Below are 17,823 nucleotides of genomic sequence, written 5' to 3' on the forward strand. Positions count from 1 at the left end.
GGTAGGTACGTAACGTACAGTGGGAACTTCTATTTTCTTAATGTTCTTCGGCAGGCTACATATTCCCCCTAGCGTTATTTCGTTTTTCACCGGAATCTTACTTAACCTGAAGTTTAGACAGGTCCGGTTTTTAGCAAAGCGACTGCCTGTCAGACCTAACCCGCGGAGGGAAAACCAGCCTAATACAGGTTAGGTTACATACCTCTGAAACATTTCTCGGTGCTTCAAGATGCTTTCCTTCACCGTTGAGCACGTGACAATCATTTGTAGGTTTGGGCGCTTGCTAGATTCGAACCTACGACCTTACAGTGAGAGTCAAGCGTTCTTCCAACTGGGCTACCACGGTTCCTTGGGCAGGCTATGTTCCCCCAAAAATAATACAGATGGCGCTGTCGAGATTTAACGTGTCAATTACCTATTATCGGCTTTTTGGTGGGAAACGGGAACGGGACAGTTGCTTTCTTCATTGAATAATCTAAATAATTAATACGAAGTGGTGTTTTGTGGTTAATGATCGCATTAAGTTAGTCGGAAGACATTCGCGAGTGTTATTATATCGGAGTATTCAATAAACAAAGTGTATCTGCCTATTTTCGCTTCGTGCCAGGAAGCCGCTTCATAACTCGAAAGTTTATGCGGACTTTTGAGTTAATTCGTTTGGGGTTCGGAGTAGGAGTCTACTCTGAGGGTGGGGGCTTAGGTTTCATCATCATCATCTTTCATCATTTCATTAATCATCAAGAAAAAAAATACGTAAGACATGGCTGTATGGGCATAGTTCCCTTTGCCTTACCCTTCGCGGAAAACCAAAACAAAAAAAAATAATTACCTATTATCTCATTACTCGGGTACATAATTATTCAGAAATAATCAGTGAAAAATCTTTACAGCGCTATCTATATTGTTTTTAAGGAACATAGCCTGGTAAGTCCATTATTATTGAATTTCCGAATACAAATATGTTTATGACCTTTCTGAATAAAACATCAATAAAGCACTTTATTCTGAATACAAATAGGCTACTTGAATATCTAGTGAAATGAGATATTTTTTTCAAAACGTGAAAACGGAAGTTTTCTTTGCAGTTTGTATGGAAATACCATCCTGTGACGTCATCAATAAAAGCGCTCAAACGTCGTACTTATTGTTACTTAATTCGTAATTTAAATTTGAAAATATATCAAAAAGTAAAATGAGATTTAGACTGGCTTCAAATTATAATATGCCAATATTATAATTTGATTTGTATTTGACCCCGTCAAATACCCAATTATGATACACGATAAATCTAATGATATATGGACATGGAAATTGGCTATTTTGTTTTCGGAATTCAAAAACAGAACATTTTCGCCCGCAGTCCCTAACGGGGTAGGTAGAGCCACAATGATGACAAGTGAGATTTTACTGAGCAGCCGCTTTTGAAATAAAGGCCTCCTGAGATGAATAAAAAATTGTGGTGACAGGAAATTAGCCATCAACCCCGTTTGTATGGTGGTAGAATGGACACAATTCCTCTGTCGGTTTTTACGACACCCCAAGAAAGACAAGCTCTTAAACGGGTTCTGGTGTTTATTTACCTAAAATTCAGCATAGCACTCCATCATAATTACATTTAAAAGTTTAAATTCTACGAAAGCCGATATAAGGGTGTTTTATAACAAAAGTGAAGACTACTGCCATCTCTCGGTTTCAACCGAAACTAATTCAACTTTGTAAAGTTCAGTTGGACGTACGATTTCAACGCAGCGCTCTATTGCAGCAGCAGTGACGGCTTGTAGTTTTACGTATAAGTAACTAGATGGCACTGCTATACTCGTAGGAAAATATTAGTGTTATTGGTGAGTATTCTTTTTAGACGAAAATAGTAGCCTATTGGTGCTAATTCCTGTAAATACCATCTAATTTTATTTTAAGTTATATCTGTCATTTTCTTATCCGCCGAAAAGGAAAGGGACGGGTAATCGACAAGCATAAAATTTATGGAACACACGTCAATTTTAAGCACAAATCTAAACCAACCGTCTAAAAATTTTACATCAGTCAATAACCCGACACATTCATTTACTCATTCTTCCTAAAATTAAGAGCTGTGAATCATCCGTCCCTTTCCTTTTCGACGGATATGAAAATGACGGATATAACTTAAAATAAAATTAGGCGGTGTCTCCAGGAATCGGGGCCATTATTAGTTATTCTATTTGTTTAGTAGATTTTTTTCCGTAAAAAGCCCTACCCTATTTGTCCCTAAAAAGTAGCATGGAGAATACTACATTGACAAGAGCGTGGTGATGAAATCTTTTTTCATTTCGGCTAAATACCGATACAAAAGCAAGGAATAATTAAAATAACTAAAAAATACATAAGGTCTTATGCTCTTAGAACTGTGTACTTGTGGCTCTGCCCACCCCTTTAGGAATTACGCACGCTAGTTTATGTATGTATATGTGTATATGTCACCGTAAAATTGTAAATAACGTTAGATTATAATCTATCTCGCGAGATTGTGAACTGTCGAAAAATTGTGAAACGTAATATACTGCTTACAATTTAACGTATTATTATTCGTCAGATTATAATCTATCGAAGTAAAAATTTTTAACAAAAAAAACCGACTTCAAACGCAAAACTAAAAAGCAATAAATAAATTTACTTCGCACAAAGTAATTAGTACGTATTTTCAATTAGTTAATTAATTTTATAAATCTGAAGCCGGTGCCAAGGAAATGCTACAACGAAGTACCGATTCATATATTTTTCAATACTGATTGTTTTGTAATTTTTTGTTTGACATTGTTTTGTAATTGCTTTAATATAGGTATTAAACAATATTGTGTGTACATAGTAATTTGATATTGTAGTAGGGTTGTTGTAGCATTTACTTGGCACCGACTTCAGATTTATAAAATTAATTAACTAATTGAAAATACGTACTAATTACTTTGTGCGAAGTAAATTTATTTATTGCTTTTTAGTTTTGCGTTTGAAGTCGGTTTTTTTTTGTTAAAAATTTTATTTTATTTTACGATTTTAAGTGATGGTTAGACCGAGCAAGGATGCAGAGACAGACAAATTTTCTGATTTATATTGATATATATTAATACATGATTAGTAGTGATCACAATTATTATTGATGAACATGTTTACACACACACACACACACACACTCACACGCGCGCGCACACACACACACACACACACACACACACACACACACACACACATACACACACATGTGGTTGTCAGTGGAAGCTGCTATCATACACACTCACGCACACATATAGATACAGTAGATTTCGCGTGGTTCGCTCGCTGCTAAAGCAGCTCGCGTGTCCTGTTTATTCGAAACTGTCCCTCTTCGTATGGCGGCCATCTTGTTTTTCCGCCATTTTGTTTTTTTTCACCGGCGACAGAATTTGACCATGATTTAAATGGGTGTCGCGGAAACAAACAAAATCCAGGTGCAATAGGTTTGCCAGGCCGTAGAATGTCTCCCTGATTGGGAGCAGTTTTCAAAGATGACGTTCCGATCACACCCCTATACATCATTTTTACCCCCAAGACATTTTCTGGAAAAACAAAATTTTGTATGGCGGCCATCTTGTTTTTCCGCCATTTTTTTTTTCACACGCTATGGAATTTGACCAAGATTTAAATAAGTGCTCTGAAAGAAATATTGGTTCACGTGCGATAGTTTTGCCAGGCCGTAGAGTATTTCTCTGATGCGGAGCAATTTTTGGTGACCAGAAAGTATTTCCGTACTCTACATGACGTTTTGAGTAAGCGCCCCATACATTATTTTTACCCAAAGGAGCTTCTTCCAAAATCGACAAAATTTTGTATGGCGGCCATCTTGTTTTTCCGCCATTTTGTTTTTTTGCACCGGCGATTGAATTTGATCAAGATTTAAATACGTTTCGTGAAAGAAAAATTGCTCCATGTTGTATAGTTTTGCCAGGCCATAGGGTGTCTCCCTGATGCTGACCAGTTTTCGAAGGTCGGGAAGTTTTCCCGAAGCCTAAAGATCGATCCGATTAATATGACTTTACAAACGCACTAGTCGCTCCTACGATTTTTGAAAATTCCCCTTGATTTCTCTGGTCTTCCATCATCAGATCCTGACTTCCTTGACATGGGACCCCCTTGGGTATATCTCCTTTCAAACAAAAAAAGAATTATCAAAATCGGTTCATATACGACGAAGATATGCCCGAACAAACATAAAAAAAAAAAAAAAATATACGGTCGAATTGAGAACCTCCTCCTTTTTTGAAGTCGGTAAAAACTGTTAAATCACAATCTTACAATTGTCAAATTGTCAACTGTCCGACGGCTGTCCCTGATTGGTCGGCCTTACAGTAGACCGTTCTGTGTCCATAGAGTTAGGAATAAAACACAGGTGTCAGTCAAATAAAATAAATGCTCTTCAAGATTGTGAAATCAAGTACGTATTTATTAATTATTTAGTAAGTAATCAATAATTCTGACATCACATAGTAAGAAAAAATGTATCAAAATTAAAAAATCTGAAACGTATCATTCAGTATACTTTTCGTGTGTAAGATAAACATGTTGGCGGCATAGGGGTGGCCCAAGGGCCACCCCCGCCGCACCCTAACCTACTGTTATGCCTTGTAAAAATTATGACAAAACACTATTATTCTAAAAAAGAATTATGGATATCTATTTATTAATCCCAAAAATAAGTTATACCTAACAAACCAGTATTCCTAGATGTTATTATGGGAAAGTAAAACTATTATGCTAAAAAACGTTATGCAAAAAGGATTATGATAATTAAAATTATGACAAAAACATTTATGCATTTTAAGAGAATCCCAAATTAACATTATGATCACTCTAATAGTTTTGTAACTCTATGGTATAGCACGCGTTTCGTATCACAATTTGACGGTTTCACTTCGATAAATTATAATCTACCGAAAAATAATACGTTAAATTGTAAGCAATATGATACGATTCATAATTATTCGACAGTTCACAATCTCGCGAGATTCAATCTCTCGATAGATTATAATCTAACGTTATTTACAATTTTACGGTGACATATATAACAAGGGAAAGAGAACAGACACTTTCACTCAAATACTTCTTCATACTTATTGTAAAAAAGAAGGGATTTTTTCTATTCTCTTTGAAGTCATGACTTACCTTGTCACTTAGCCAAAGAAACGTCATAATTAGTCAAACAATTCATACGGACGACATGAATGAATCGTTTCTTTGATAAGTCCTTAAACAAGGCTTGTCTAAGCGTAATCGGGTAACCCTGAAATCTCCGGACTCCGGACATCCACGTGCAATTAGTCGTCCAATATGCCCTGTGGCAAGAAACCCCTCGTTAAAAGTTGGGACAGGCCGAAAGATATAAGGACGGTAAAGCCTTCCCGCTACCAACAGAACGAAGCCTCCGTGAAAGTACATTGGAAGAATGTTATCAAAGACATTGAATTATTTTACAAAGATGAACAGGTAGACTATGTAAAAATGTTATCTTCATTAGTCACGTCCAGTGATGTGCTGTTTCCGGGAATGTTCCCAAAGTGGGAATGTTCTCTAAGTAGGAATGTTCTCAAAGTGGGAATGTTCCCAAAGTGGGAATGTTCCCAAAGTGGGAATGATCCCAAAGTGGGAATGTTCCCAAAGTGGGAATGTTCTCAAAGTGGGAATGTTCTCAAAGTGGGAATGTTCTCAAAGTGGGAATGTTCTCAAAGTGGGAATGTTCCCAAAGTGGGAATGATCCCAAAGTGGGAATGATCCCAAAGTGGGAATGTTCTCAAAGTGGGAATGTTCCCAAAGTGGGAATGATCCCAAAGTGGGAATGATCCCAAAGTGGGAATGTTCCCAAAGTGGGAATGATCTCAAAGTGGGAATGACCCCAAAGTGGGAATGATCCCAAAGTGGGAATGATCCCAAAGTGGGAATGTTCCCAAAGTGGGAATGTTCCCAAAGTGGGAATGTTCCCAAAGTGGTAATGTTCCCAAAGTGGGAATGATCCCAAAGTGGGAATGATCCCAAAGTAGGAATGTTCTCAAAGTGGGAATGTTCCCAAAGTGGGAATGATCCCAAAGTGGGAATGATCCCAAAGCTCTACAAAAGAAAGGACACTGGTTACTGGTAGTAAGGATGCCGTGGTAGCCCAGATGGTAGAACGCTTCCCTCCCACTTTGAGGTCGCAGATTCGAATCCAGCAGAGGCCTAAACCTATGATTGTTGAATTTGTTTTCAAATTCATGTTTAAATCATAAATGATTATTACGTGCTCAGCGCTGAAGGCAAATATCGTGAGCAAACCCACATTCCCGAGAAATTCATTTTCGAAGGTATGTGACCTAACCTGGTTGGAAGGTCAGAAAGGCAGTCGCTTGTGTAAAGAACCGGACCTGTCAAATCTTCAGGTTAGGTAAGCGGACACTGTGAAAAACGGGATAATGATAGGGAGATGATGGCGATAATGAAACTTACAACTATATCCCAATGAGACACTTTCCAGGCTACGGTCTTCAAAAATAATATAGATGGCATTGTAAAGTATGTGAGCTTATGCTACGTTTTCATGTCTAGTTCTGGGAGACTCAAGGCAAGACGGTGCGTGACCTGGTGGGCCCTGTCATCTTCGAGCGTCTGGTGAAGATCTTCAACCTGCAGATAGATGACGACCCTTACGTACCGCCCTCTGAACCTTCCACCATACAATCCTCAGACAAGTACTATGCCACGTACATGCCCAGTACCGTGTCACGCCAGGATAAAGTAAGAACTGATTTGTATAACAATATAACGGGTGTTAGTGACATCGTAACGAATACTCAGGGGGATGATTCAGACCATGATTCTGAGTTAATATCAGGTTGAATTTTTCGTCGCAAAATTCATGTTTTTTTTTTAGTTTTTTAAAATTATTTTCAATTCTATACTTTTGCGATGGAAAATTCCACTTGATATTAATTCAGAATAATCAGCTGAATCATCCCCCTCAGTATTCGTTACGATATCACTTACACCCCACACAAGTACATACAGTAGCCATACAAGTAGGTATAGGTATTAGTGACAACGTAACGAATACTGAGGGGGATGGTTCAGACCATGATTCTGAGTTGATATCAAGTGGAATTTTCTGTCTGAATATTCATGAAAATTTTTGTGTCTTTTTTAATTATTGTCCACTTGATATCATCTCAGAATCATGGCCTCAATCACCGCTCAAAGTTTTCGTTACGATGTCACTAACACCCTGTATGTATAGGCCCCGATACCTGCAGACACCTGCTAATTTTATTTTAAGTTATACCTGTCATTTTCTTATCCACCGGAAAAGAAAGGGACGGATGATTGACAACTGTTAATTTTAAAATAAATGAGTGAATGAGAGAATGAAATAGGTATCTCGTTCGTACGCAAACCGTTTGATGTCTGCTGTTAACTTAATTAGGTCGGGTTATTCGGAGGCCATTTTAAGCAGTCGGTCCCTGCTATTGTTATGAAGTCGCTACATGAGCTATATTAGGGGCCTTTGACACCAGGATGGATGACCCACAAGAGAAGTATTTATTTCTTCTTCTTTCGTGTGGATTGTGAGGTGGATTACCAACGCCATCAACCCTGGTGTCAAGGTTATTACTGAGCCGCCATAGGCCCCTGACATGACTCATGTAACGACTACGTACTTACATCAGTAAGTAATAACCGGGACCAACGGCTTCACGTGCCTTCCGAAGCACGGATCATCTTACTTTTTGGACAATCAGGTTATCAGCCTGTAATGTCCTAACCAAACTAGGGGTCACAAAGTGATTTTTGTGATTTGTCCCCACCGGGATTTGAACCCGGGACTTCCGGATCGTGAGCAAAACGCTCAACCACTGGACCACGGAGGCCGAGAAGTATTTATGAAAAAGTAACTTGTGATTTACAGTCTCAATTCGAGATGCGGCCGTCGTATTCGTTGAGTGACTTCGAACCGGAGGAGATTGGCGAGGAAGATGAGGAACGAGAGGACGAAGACACGTGGTCCACCTCATCGGAGGACGAGACGATCGGCGGTGGCGGCGGCGGCGTGCAAACCAACCGATCCATCACTCGCTCGATGATGGGCCATTCTATGAATCGCTCCGTGAACAAATCCCTCAACCAATACGTATTCAAGAGCTTCTCCAAAGTGTTCTCGACGATGTCCAGGACGTTCAACAAGAGTTTCCAAAGGTCGTTCTCTTCGCGGAGGTTTGAATCGTCGTCGTCCTGGGACATGAGCGCAGCGTCTGATGACGACATCATAGTGCATCCCAAGAGTGTCGTCCATACTCGGAAGTGAGTTTATTATTGTAGTTTTTTTTTATGTGACTTATTGTAGATTTGCCGTTGATGGCATTACTACTTGGCCGGACAAATGGGGAGCGCTGACTCTCATTCGACCTCGGCTCAGAGCGTCATCTAAGAGGAAGAATATTGGAAATAATTAATCGACCCTTTTTCGATTTCTCGATTGAGGGAAATCGTAGCCCACGTCGGCGGGGTCGGTATCGGGGTTTTGAAGTGTTTGGTGTCGCAAGCTGATTGACCGCCTCTATGGCTAGAGTAATCGGGTCGTCGGGATCGTATATTACGTCCTTCGGACGCCGATACTTTTCAGTACCGACCCTAAGCGGGATGTATTCGGAAGCCGCAACTACCAGGGGATTTGGGTAGTGCGGAGCAGAATGGAATTATTATTGTAGTGTAGAGACGCCTTACATAAGCTAGCCATAAGACAAATTGCTTAGGGTGTAGATCTGGCCACGGCCTACACCCTAAGACCTATATAAATGGGTACTTACGATGGGCCTCTGAGTGACAGGTTTTTTTAAAATATAATAGGCTCGCGTTTGACAACAATCTCCCCTGATGGTAAGTTACGATGTGGTCAGGGTGGATCAGGCTTACCTAGAAAATGCCTATTCAGTCTAGCCTTGAGGACTCCCAGAGTATAACGAGGCTCTGACGACCCCAGTAGGGAATATAGTCGTGATCTTAGGTAAGTTTTGTTCTCTCTCTCTCTCTCTTTAAGAGCTGCGCTCTTGTCGGTGGAGTAATCGACATTCCTTTCTTCTTCCCGCCAAAACCTTCTCTTTTATTTGTTTCATAAATGTTCTCCTAGGTCTACCCCTTCCTCTCTTCCCTTCAATTTTTCCTTTTATAATGTTTGTTATAAATGAATGAAGTTTTGTTATGTTATTGTATTGGACAGTAGGTACGAATTCTCTTGGGTAATTTTAATTTAATTAATAATCCAACCGATCAATTAACAATCCTGTAAAAAATCCTGGTCCAACGCATATCAGTGGCTGCGCAATGGGGCAATGCCGTTAGTGTAATGGGTTCGTTTGGACCAGGTCAGACTCGATCAGAACACTTAAGCGTCTAGTTTGGATGTGATTAAGTTACCTATGTTTATGATTATTTTACAAAGGTGCTAATTCCTGCAGACGCCATCTAATTTTAAGTTATACCTGTCATTTTCTCATCCGTTGAAAAAGAAAGGGACGGGTAATCGACAGGCATAACATTTATGAAATACACGTCAATTTTAAGCAGAAATCTAAAACAACCGTCTAAAATTTTACATCGGCCAATAATCCGACAGAATTAAGAAAACAGCACGTCAAACGGATTGCATACCAGGGAGATGCTTATTTTAATCGCACGGGTTATTCATTCCTTTTAAAATTAACCATCTGTCCCTTTCTTTTTCGGCGGATAAGAAAATTACAGGTATAACTTAAAATAAAATTAGGAGTTGTCTGCAGGAATCGGGGCCAAATTGTATTCTTTTATAATTATTTTATTAATAATATTAAATGCAGGAGAGGAGGACAAAAGTTGGTCAATCCTCATTTCGAATTGTTGTACTGCAACGACTCTGAAACAGACATGATCAAATGGAACTCCCACTATAAACAAAAGAAGTTCGAAGTATCCGCTTCTGATGAGTATAGCAAGAAGGCTGAACTATTGACGAAACAGGTAAGTATTCATATTCATATTCATTTAAGTATTGCATGTCACAAACATAAATTAAGGTGGAACATAGTAAAAAGGTACATGTGATGTGACGCCCTGCAAGGGCACGGCAATATAAAAGAGGCGACACTAGGTCTTGCCTTATTATAATAATATTATAACATCTAACTAAATATTATTATTAAGTAATTAGGTAGGTACAAAATTATATCATAGGTACAGTTGTTTAGTGTGTGTACCGCACCACACGTGTAAAACGTAATAACAAGATTAGAAAAAGAAAAACCTGCCTGCCTACTGTTCATAATATTTATACCATACCTACTACGTACATGCGTGGTCGCCGATTTCCCTCAACCAGCGCTTATCGCTATCGACCCGCTAGGGTCGATTAATTCTTTCAAATATTTTTCCTCTCAGACGACGCCCTGAGCCGAGGTTCGCGCCCAACTGGGTACCCTCAGGCCTGTTGTCTTAAACGTTATACCGGGTGAGAGCCTTCAGCGCTCCGCATTTCTCCGGCTAAGTAGTTAATGCCATTTGCGGCAAATCTACAATAAGTCACGTCAAAAAAAAAAAAACTAAGTACATGCACGCATTAACAAAACATCCATATAAGCCTGCTTAACTTGAAGTTTTGACAGGTCCGGTTTTTACAGAAACCCGCGAAGGGTTACATACCGAATGTCGGTGGGTTTCTTCTTGATATTTTCCTTCACCGCTGAGCATGTGATAATTATTTACAATGTAACATGAATTCGAAAATCTTTGGTTAGTCCCGTGCTGAGATTCGAACGCGTCCAGCGTCCTTCCAACTGTACCATATACATTGACAAGGGCATTATTTTCCAGATAGCTCACGACTTTTACGAGTGGTGGGTTGGTCTGGGCAGTGTGGAGTTCAAAACTGAAATCAAACGCCCGGTCGACATTGAAGACTTGTTCCAAGTAAGTATAAGGTCGTGGGTCCGAAATGTTGGTTTTTCTCTGCAATGAATACCTTGTGATTGAAGTAACGGCTAGCAAAACAACAAACATTTTTAAGCATAGTATGATAGTTATAAATTATGAAAATCCGATTACTAAATTAAGACAGATCATAAATAAATTAAATATAAAAAAATCTAATGTTTTTCGTTAGTTTTAGATGTGTCTTAATGTATCTGATTTAGTAATCAGAATTTTATAATTTACTTTTCTGAACCTAGTTCATGACCCAGTTGGCATAAATAGAGGTACATCCATCGAAAGATGAACTGAGAATCTTCGCCAAGTTTTCTGTTAGACCAACGTGATAGGTGGTCTTCCTCTATCGTGTAGGTTGTGAGGTGGATTACCAACCTCAGCAACTATGGTGTCAGGGTTTTGAGCCGCCAAAGCCCCCTGACATGGCTCATGTAACGATTACTCACTTACATCAGTAAGTAGTAACCGGGACCAACGGCTTAACGTGCCTTCCGACGCACAGATCATCTTACTTTCGGACAAGCGGGTGATCAGCCTGTAATGTCCTAACCAAACTAGGGATCACAAAGTGATTTTTGTGATATGTCCCCACTGGGATTCGAACCCGGGACCTCCGGATCTTGAGCACAACGCTCAACCACTGGACTACAGAGGCCGTTATAGGTTGCTTCGGCTATTTCAGCTACAGGAAATAATAGGCTAGTTTCCAACTAGTCAAATCAGTTACTTTTTACTAAACGTCAAAACACGAAATTACTATGGAATTTGTATGAAAAAGCACTCTGTGACGTCATAGAAAAACGTGACAAAATGTCGGACTTATTATTACGTTTTTCTTGATTAAAATTCATAAATAAGTTTAATAGAAAAAAGAAAATGTTTTTCGTTAGTTTTAGATGTGTCTTTATTTAGTAATCAGAATTTCATAATTTATCTTGAACCTAGTACACGACCCAATTGTCGTTTGTTATAGTCGACATATTAACATTCTCTATTAACTTATCAGGTTTGGTTCGACGAGCACGCATCTCGCGGTCTGGTGCTGGATCCGAAGATTCTTCCTTGCGTGCTGCAGAACATCGCCAATTACGTTGGAGCACCAAGAGTATGCTATTTTATTGTCTATACACATAACATTGGCAGAAGTTGTCCATACACACACCCACGCTTCCTCTGCTATGTTTGAGACCCAATAGATGGCGAGCCTATTGCCATCAACCGGACACAAATTCTAAAAAAAAAACTTTATATCAATTATATATGATCCAAACGGGGTCTACCACGTCTACGGTGTCCGTCCTGCGGTACCCAGTGCGTGATGATCTTTGCCCATCGTTCCGGATGCATGCGGCATACGTGTCCAGCCCAGTCCCACTTTAGCCTGGCGGTCTTCCTGCCAACATCAGCTATACCGGTTTTTGAGCGCAGCACAGTGTTTTTAACTCGATCAATTCGTTTTACACCTAGTATGCTGCGCTCCATTGCTCTTTGACAAACCCCGACCTTGGCCTTTTGAGCCTCAGTAAGCGACCACGTTTGGGCACCGTAAGTAAGGATTGGCAGGATGCACACGTCGATAAGTTTGCGTTTCAGTGAAAGGGGAAGATCCCCTTTCAGGAGATGTTTCATCGACCAGAAGCTCTTCCAGGCATTATCTATACGGCGCTCGATTTCTCGTTCTTGCCTGCTCTGGAAGGAGACTATCTGGCCCAAGTAGATGTACTCATCAACGTATTCTATCTCCTGCCCATCGACCAATACCTTACGTTTTCCGTAGACCGTAGACGTGGTAGACCCCGGAAACGATGGCGCGATGATCTCGACGGTTATCGAAAAGACTGGATGGAGCTCGCACAGAACCGGGATACTTGGAAAGACATGGGGGAGGCCTTTGCTCAGCAGTGGGATCATATAGGCTAATAATAATAATAATAATAATGATCCAAACATGAATTCAAACGTTAAATACAGTGGTTTACAGCCCGGCGTAAGAACGGGACGGATTTAATTTAATTCAAATTTTATTGTCTATTTTTATTGAAAAAACGTTACTTGATGGTTTTGACTAGACCGCTTAAGATAAAATTCGCTTACCTAATTATTTAATTTCGAAGCGCATCATCAACTTCCTGTTGGAGTATTTTTTTTGTCAGAATGATACTGTAAAAAACTTTATTATCTATACGACGTATGTTTGTGAGTAATAAAGCGGCATTCATTGTCGGGGGAAATGACGATACGAGTATTTAGTACTGATTCATATTATATTCCAATTGGGGTAGCCCAAAGTACATCCATCGCAAGATGAACTACCGACACCTCACCGAGCCTTTTAGACCAATGTGACAGGTGGTAAGCCGTATCACCATCTACAATGGTCGAGCCAACTGTGTTAGTGAACACCGCAATTGAGAAGAATCTAAAGAAACTTAAAAAGCATCCTCTCGTCCCCAGACGTCATGCCCGAGGGTCCTCAAGAGACAGATCGCGTCAGACATCCACGCGGAGACCAAGCCAGCCCACACCCTCGCTTTCGGACAGTGCCTGCCGCTGCACATGAAGCACATCCCACCGCAGAACAACACCAAAGAGATCTGGCACAGCGTCAAGATACCAGAGGATCTGCGCTCCATGGCCGCTGTCTGGGAAGACATTTCTCATCTCACGTGCGTTTCCGTTCTTTTGTTTTTCATCATCATCATCAATTTAAGAGCCACGCTCTTGTCGGTGCAGCATTTTCCTAATACTTTTTTAGGTAAAGCTAGGGCAGTGATTTCCCTCTTGCCGTCCGCCCCGCAGTACTCTGTCTGACGCAAGTGGGATGGCGCCCAGAGTAGTCTGTTACAAAGCCATACTAGGACTCCTGTCCTCCGCCTCCGAATAGTAGAAGTCTGAATAGTTCTGTTTTTAACACATATTATTATGACAGAAAGACGTCGTTCCTGGTTCAGTGATTAAGCGTTGTGCTCTCGATCCGGAGGTCCTGGGTTCGAATTCCGGTGGGGACATATCGCAAGAAAACACTTTGCAACAGGCAAACAATAAGTTACGCAAAAAAACAATCTCAGTTGATGATAAAATGAACACGCTTGCACTAACAAGTTCTGACCATGTAAACTCCAATACTAGAGTTGTGTCTGCCGGCTATTTCAGTTCTTCGCTGTTCGCATTGGAAAGATGGAGGCAAAACGGGTGGGTTAAATTACAAATGTTTCTATGCTGGTCTTGGAGCGAATAAAACACAGAACACCATCAGCTGCTTATTTCCCGAAAAAATAATTTAAAATCCGACTGAGGGTTTATGTCCTTTCTAACATGATCCCTTGTCACCAAATAATCTTAGGATGTGCAACCTCTGTTGATGTGAAATCAACAGAGGCTGCAAGTTGTCTTTGATTACTTCTGGCGGATTACGGGCGTGAGTTTGAATGTATGTACTCCTGTTGAAAATTCTATTAATTCTTTTCCAGCGCTACGAAAGCGTTCATGAAGTGGTTGACGCAGCATCCTTATATGCCGATGCCTCCTTATCTGAAGGAGTTGGGCGGCGCTGGCGAGAAGAAACAGTTGTTCGTCATCCCTTCAGATTTCGTGGTGAGGGATAAGAGTATTGAGAGCTTCTCCAACCAGGACCTGAACATTCCCGTCTCGCAGTTCTCACTCGAGATAAAGGAAGTTCTTAGCCGACTCTTGAACGACTAAACGAATCAGAACTATTACTCCTAGCATGGAGTAACTAATACAGGGTGTTAGTGACATCGTAACGAAAACTTTGAGGCTTGATTCAGACCACATTTAGACTGTCATTTGAGTTAATATCAAGTGGAATTTTCTGTCGCCAAATTATGGAATTCAAATTAATTTCAATAAAACAGTAACATTATCATGAATTTTCCGATAGGAAATCCCATTTGATATCAAATCAGAATCATGGTCTGAATCATCCCCTTCAGTATTCGTTACGGTGTCACTAACACTCATACATACTTGTATGGCTACATTTACCCTTAAGGGTCTTAGTAACTGCGATTGTTGAGGTGTTTAGGGATTTATCTTCAACTGATTATATTTTTGCTTACCTATGTAATAATGTCATTACAATTGATTGATTGGAAATCATGTGATACATTTTTGGATTACTGTGTGGCGTTATGATTAGAGGACACTTAATTATCTTTGTATTATGAGTTGTGTGAACTCTACTACTTAATATATTGAACGCAAATCTTAATTATATATGATATATTATTTGGATATTTGTTATATTATTTCGACATCTCGAATAAAATTGTGATAATGACTTTCCAATTTGTTTTCCTTTCGTAATCTACACCTACATTCTCCGTTAATTGTTGTCTTGACAGGTCTAAGCCTTTGCTTTATCGTTTAATAATATATTACAATAATGAATTAAATGCATTAATAGCTTATTCTTGTTTGATTTATTGACATAAAACTCGTGGTATTTATTTGATAATTTTGTCAAATAGAAAGTAACCGATAAGCCACGCCCTGGAGCTGTGGAAGACCAAGCAAATATGGTTGCATAGTACATCGCTACAACGCGCGCTTTCTCCCTGTCTATTCACTCGTCCTCAATACTAGCGTGAACAGACATTCACTAGGTAAGCATGTACCAGCTTAGATCAGGTGAGATTGTGGTCAAACGGTTACCTACTTACTTATATGGTATAGAATTAAATTGAATTAGCTTAGTGCAATAAAAATATATAATTATAAAAGGATGTTACACACAAAACAAAGACAATAACATCATTTAAAATTTTCACAAAACAATTACAAAAAAGAAAAACGGGTTATATCTATTTTGAGTTGATATCAAGTGGAATTTTCCATCGTAAAAGTATGAAACGGAAAATAATAAAAAAAACCATAAATTTTCATGAATTTTCCGACAGGAAATCTCGCAACTCAGAATCATGGCCTAAATCGTCTCTCAAAGTTTTCGTTACGATGTCACTAACACCCTGTGTATATATACATATACATCGTCGTAGACAAATAAATCTATAAAGTATATATTTGTTTACAATTTTACTTTCCTCCTTACCTACATTACTAATAAGTGAACCACTTATAAAATATTTCTATAGGGTCAATGATTCCTAGGAAATGTAACGGTTTCACTGATTTAACCTACATTAGTATGGCAAGGATAGTATCAGTGTGCATTATTATCTACCTGTGATTGTTGTCTTCAAACTAGTTTCAACTAGAAATGATTAATCCACACTTGTATATAATTCTATGTACGCACTTGTGATTTATGATAGTACTATTTTCGGAAGTCATTTAGTTGTACAATATGCTTATGTGCAATAAAAGGTAATGACCTATAACAGATCATCCTCAGGGTAAGTCCCTTCCGGGCAAGATCGTCGGACAGGTAGAGTTCTGCTCAGGGTAAGACCCTTCCGGACAAGATCGTCGGACAGGTGAGCAATATCATGTAGGTATCCACTTTAGAACCCTGTCGCACTTTATATTCGACATTTAATGAGACTTACGGTTTAATTTGTCAGAAAAGTTAATGTGACATGGTTTCAAAGTGTATTATTAGTACTCGTGACCGTACACCAACAATATTTTATTAATAACAACAACAACACAATATACATCATCATCATCTCCCTAGCATTATCCCGTTTTTTACAAGGTCCGCTTACCTAACCTGAAGATTTGACAGGTCCGGTTTTTACAGAAACGACTGCGTCTGACCTTACAACCCGCGAAGGGAAAACCAGCCCAATACGGGTTGGGTCACCCTCCGAAAATGCATACAACACAATCCACGAACAACAAAAAAATACATATCTATACTGCAAGACAACAATATCAATATTTAACAATATTTATTTTTACAATAATTATTATAACGATTATTGTCGACTTTATCTAGTTTTACTAATTTAAGTACTTACTTACTTAAAAGATTTTATTGGCAATAAAAATGATCTAAAAATAACAGTAATAACAATACGAGCTTATTATAAATGGAAAATCTCCTCCAGCGCGCCACACTGAGGCAGAGCGCCCAAATTTTTTTTATTTTTTAAAAGAACGTCTAGGGCCCTGTGCCGAGGTTTTTCTTGCAGCTTCTTTTCCCCGGCTATACAGGTTGTGAGAAGCTGCAGTAGTTTTAGGCGGATGAGACGTTCGTTATGTAAAAATTGACGATTCAAAGTGTAACTATGTTACCTACTGAATAAAGATATTTTTGAATTTGAATTTGAATTCAAAACGCTGGCAGCATTTCCCCTCTGAACTGCCAGGCCTATCCTCTGTGCAATTTTACTTAAATTAAACACTAAGTTTGCCTTGTACGGTCACGAGCATTAACATGTATACACTTTGGTACCATGTCACAATAACTTTTTTGACAAATTGAACTGTAAGTCTCACTAAATGTCAAATATGTTAGTGCGACAGAGTTCTAAAGTGGGTACATTATATTGCTCATGACTGTACACAATGTAATTTCAATGGGTACTTCTGAAAATAGGTAGGTAAGTACGTAATACAGATTCAGTCATGGGCTACTTGACCACCTAGTCAAATGAGAATATGTGTGTTACTCTTGGAGTTTCTTGTCATTTCTTCTCAGCCATAACATCTTGCGAAATGACGTAGATTAAAAAATGTTAAATTGACCTTCAACAAGTTTATCTATGATAATTACGTTGAATAAATGATTCTGATTCTGAGATTTTTTACGAAACGTCAAAACGAAAGTTTTCTTAGGAGTTAGTATGGAAATACTGTCCTGTGTTATCAATAACATTTATGAAACAAATAAAAGAGAAGGTGCAGGTCGTG

The 17,823-nt window shown here is 39.1% G+C and overlaps 1 protein-coding gene across 1 annotated transcript; it reads left to right on the forward strand.

The window, feature by feature from the left end:
* The first annotated feature begins 5,334 nt into the window (after positions 1 to 5,334).
* On the forward strand, positions 5,335 to 14,688 carry LOC126366402 (uncharacterized). The gene is made up of 8 exons (XM_050009511.1): positions 5,335 to 5,493; positions 6,586 to 6,774; positions 7,940 to 8,331; positions 9,864 to 10,023; positions 10,873 to 10,968; positions 11,993 to 12,091; positions 13,441 to 13,652; positions 14,457 to 14,688. The coding sequence occupies exons 1-8, from the start codon at positions 5,338 to 5,340 to the stop codon at positions 14,686 to 14,688; spliced, it is 1,536 nt and encodes a 511-aa protein (XP_049865468.1). The 5' UTR covers positions 5,335 to 5,337.
* Positions 14,689 to 17,823: the final 3,135 nt, after the last annotated feature.

Source organism: Pectinophora gossypiella, chromosome 4 (assembly GCF_024362695.1).
Source record: "Pectinophora gossypiella chromosome 4, ilPecGoss1.1, whole genome shotgun sequence".
NCBI lineage: Eukaryota > Metazoa > Arthropoda > Insecta > Lepidoptera > Gelechiidae > Pectinophora > Pectinophora gossypiella.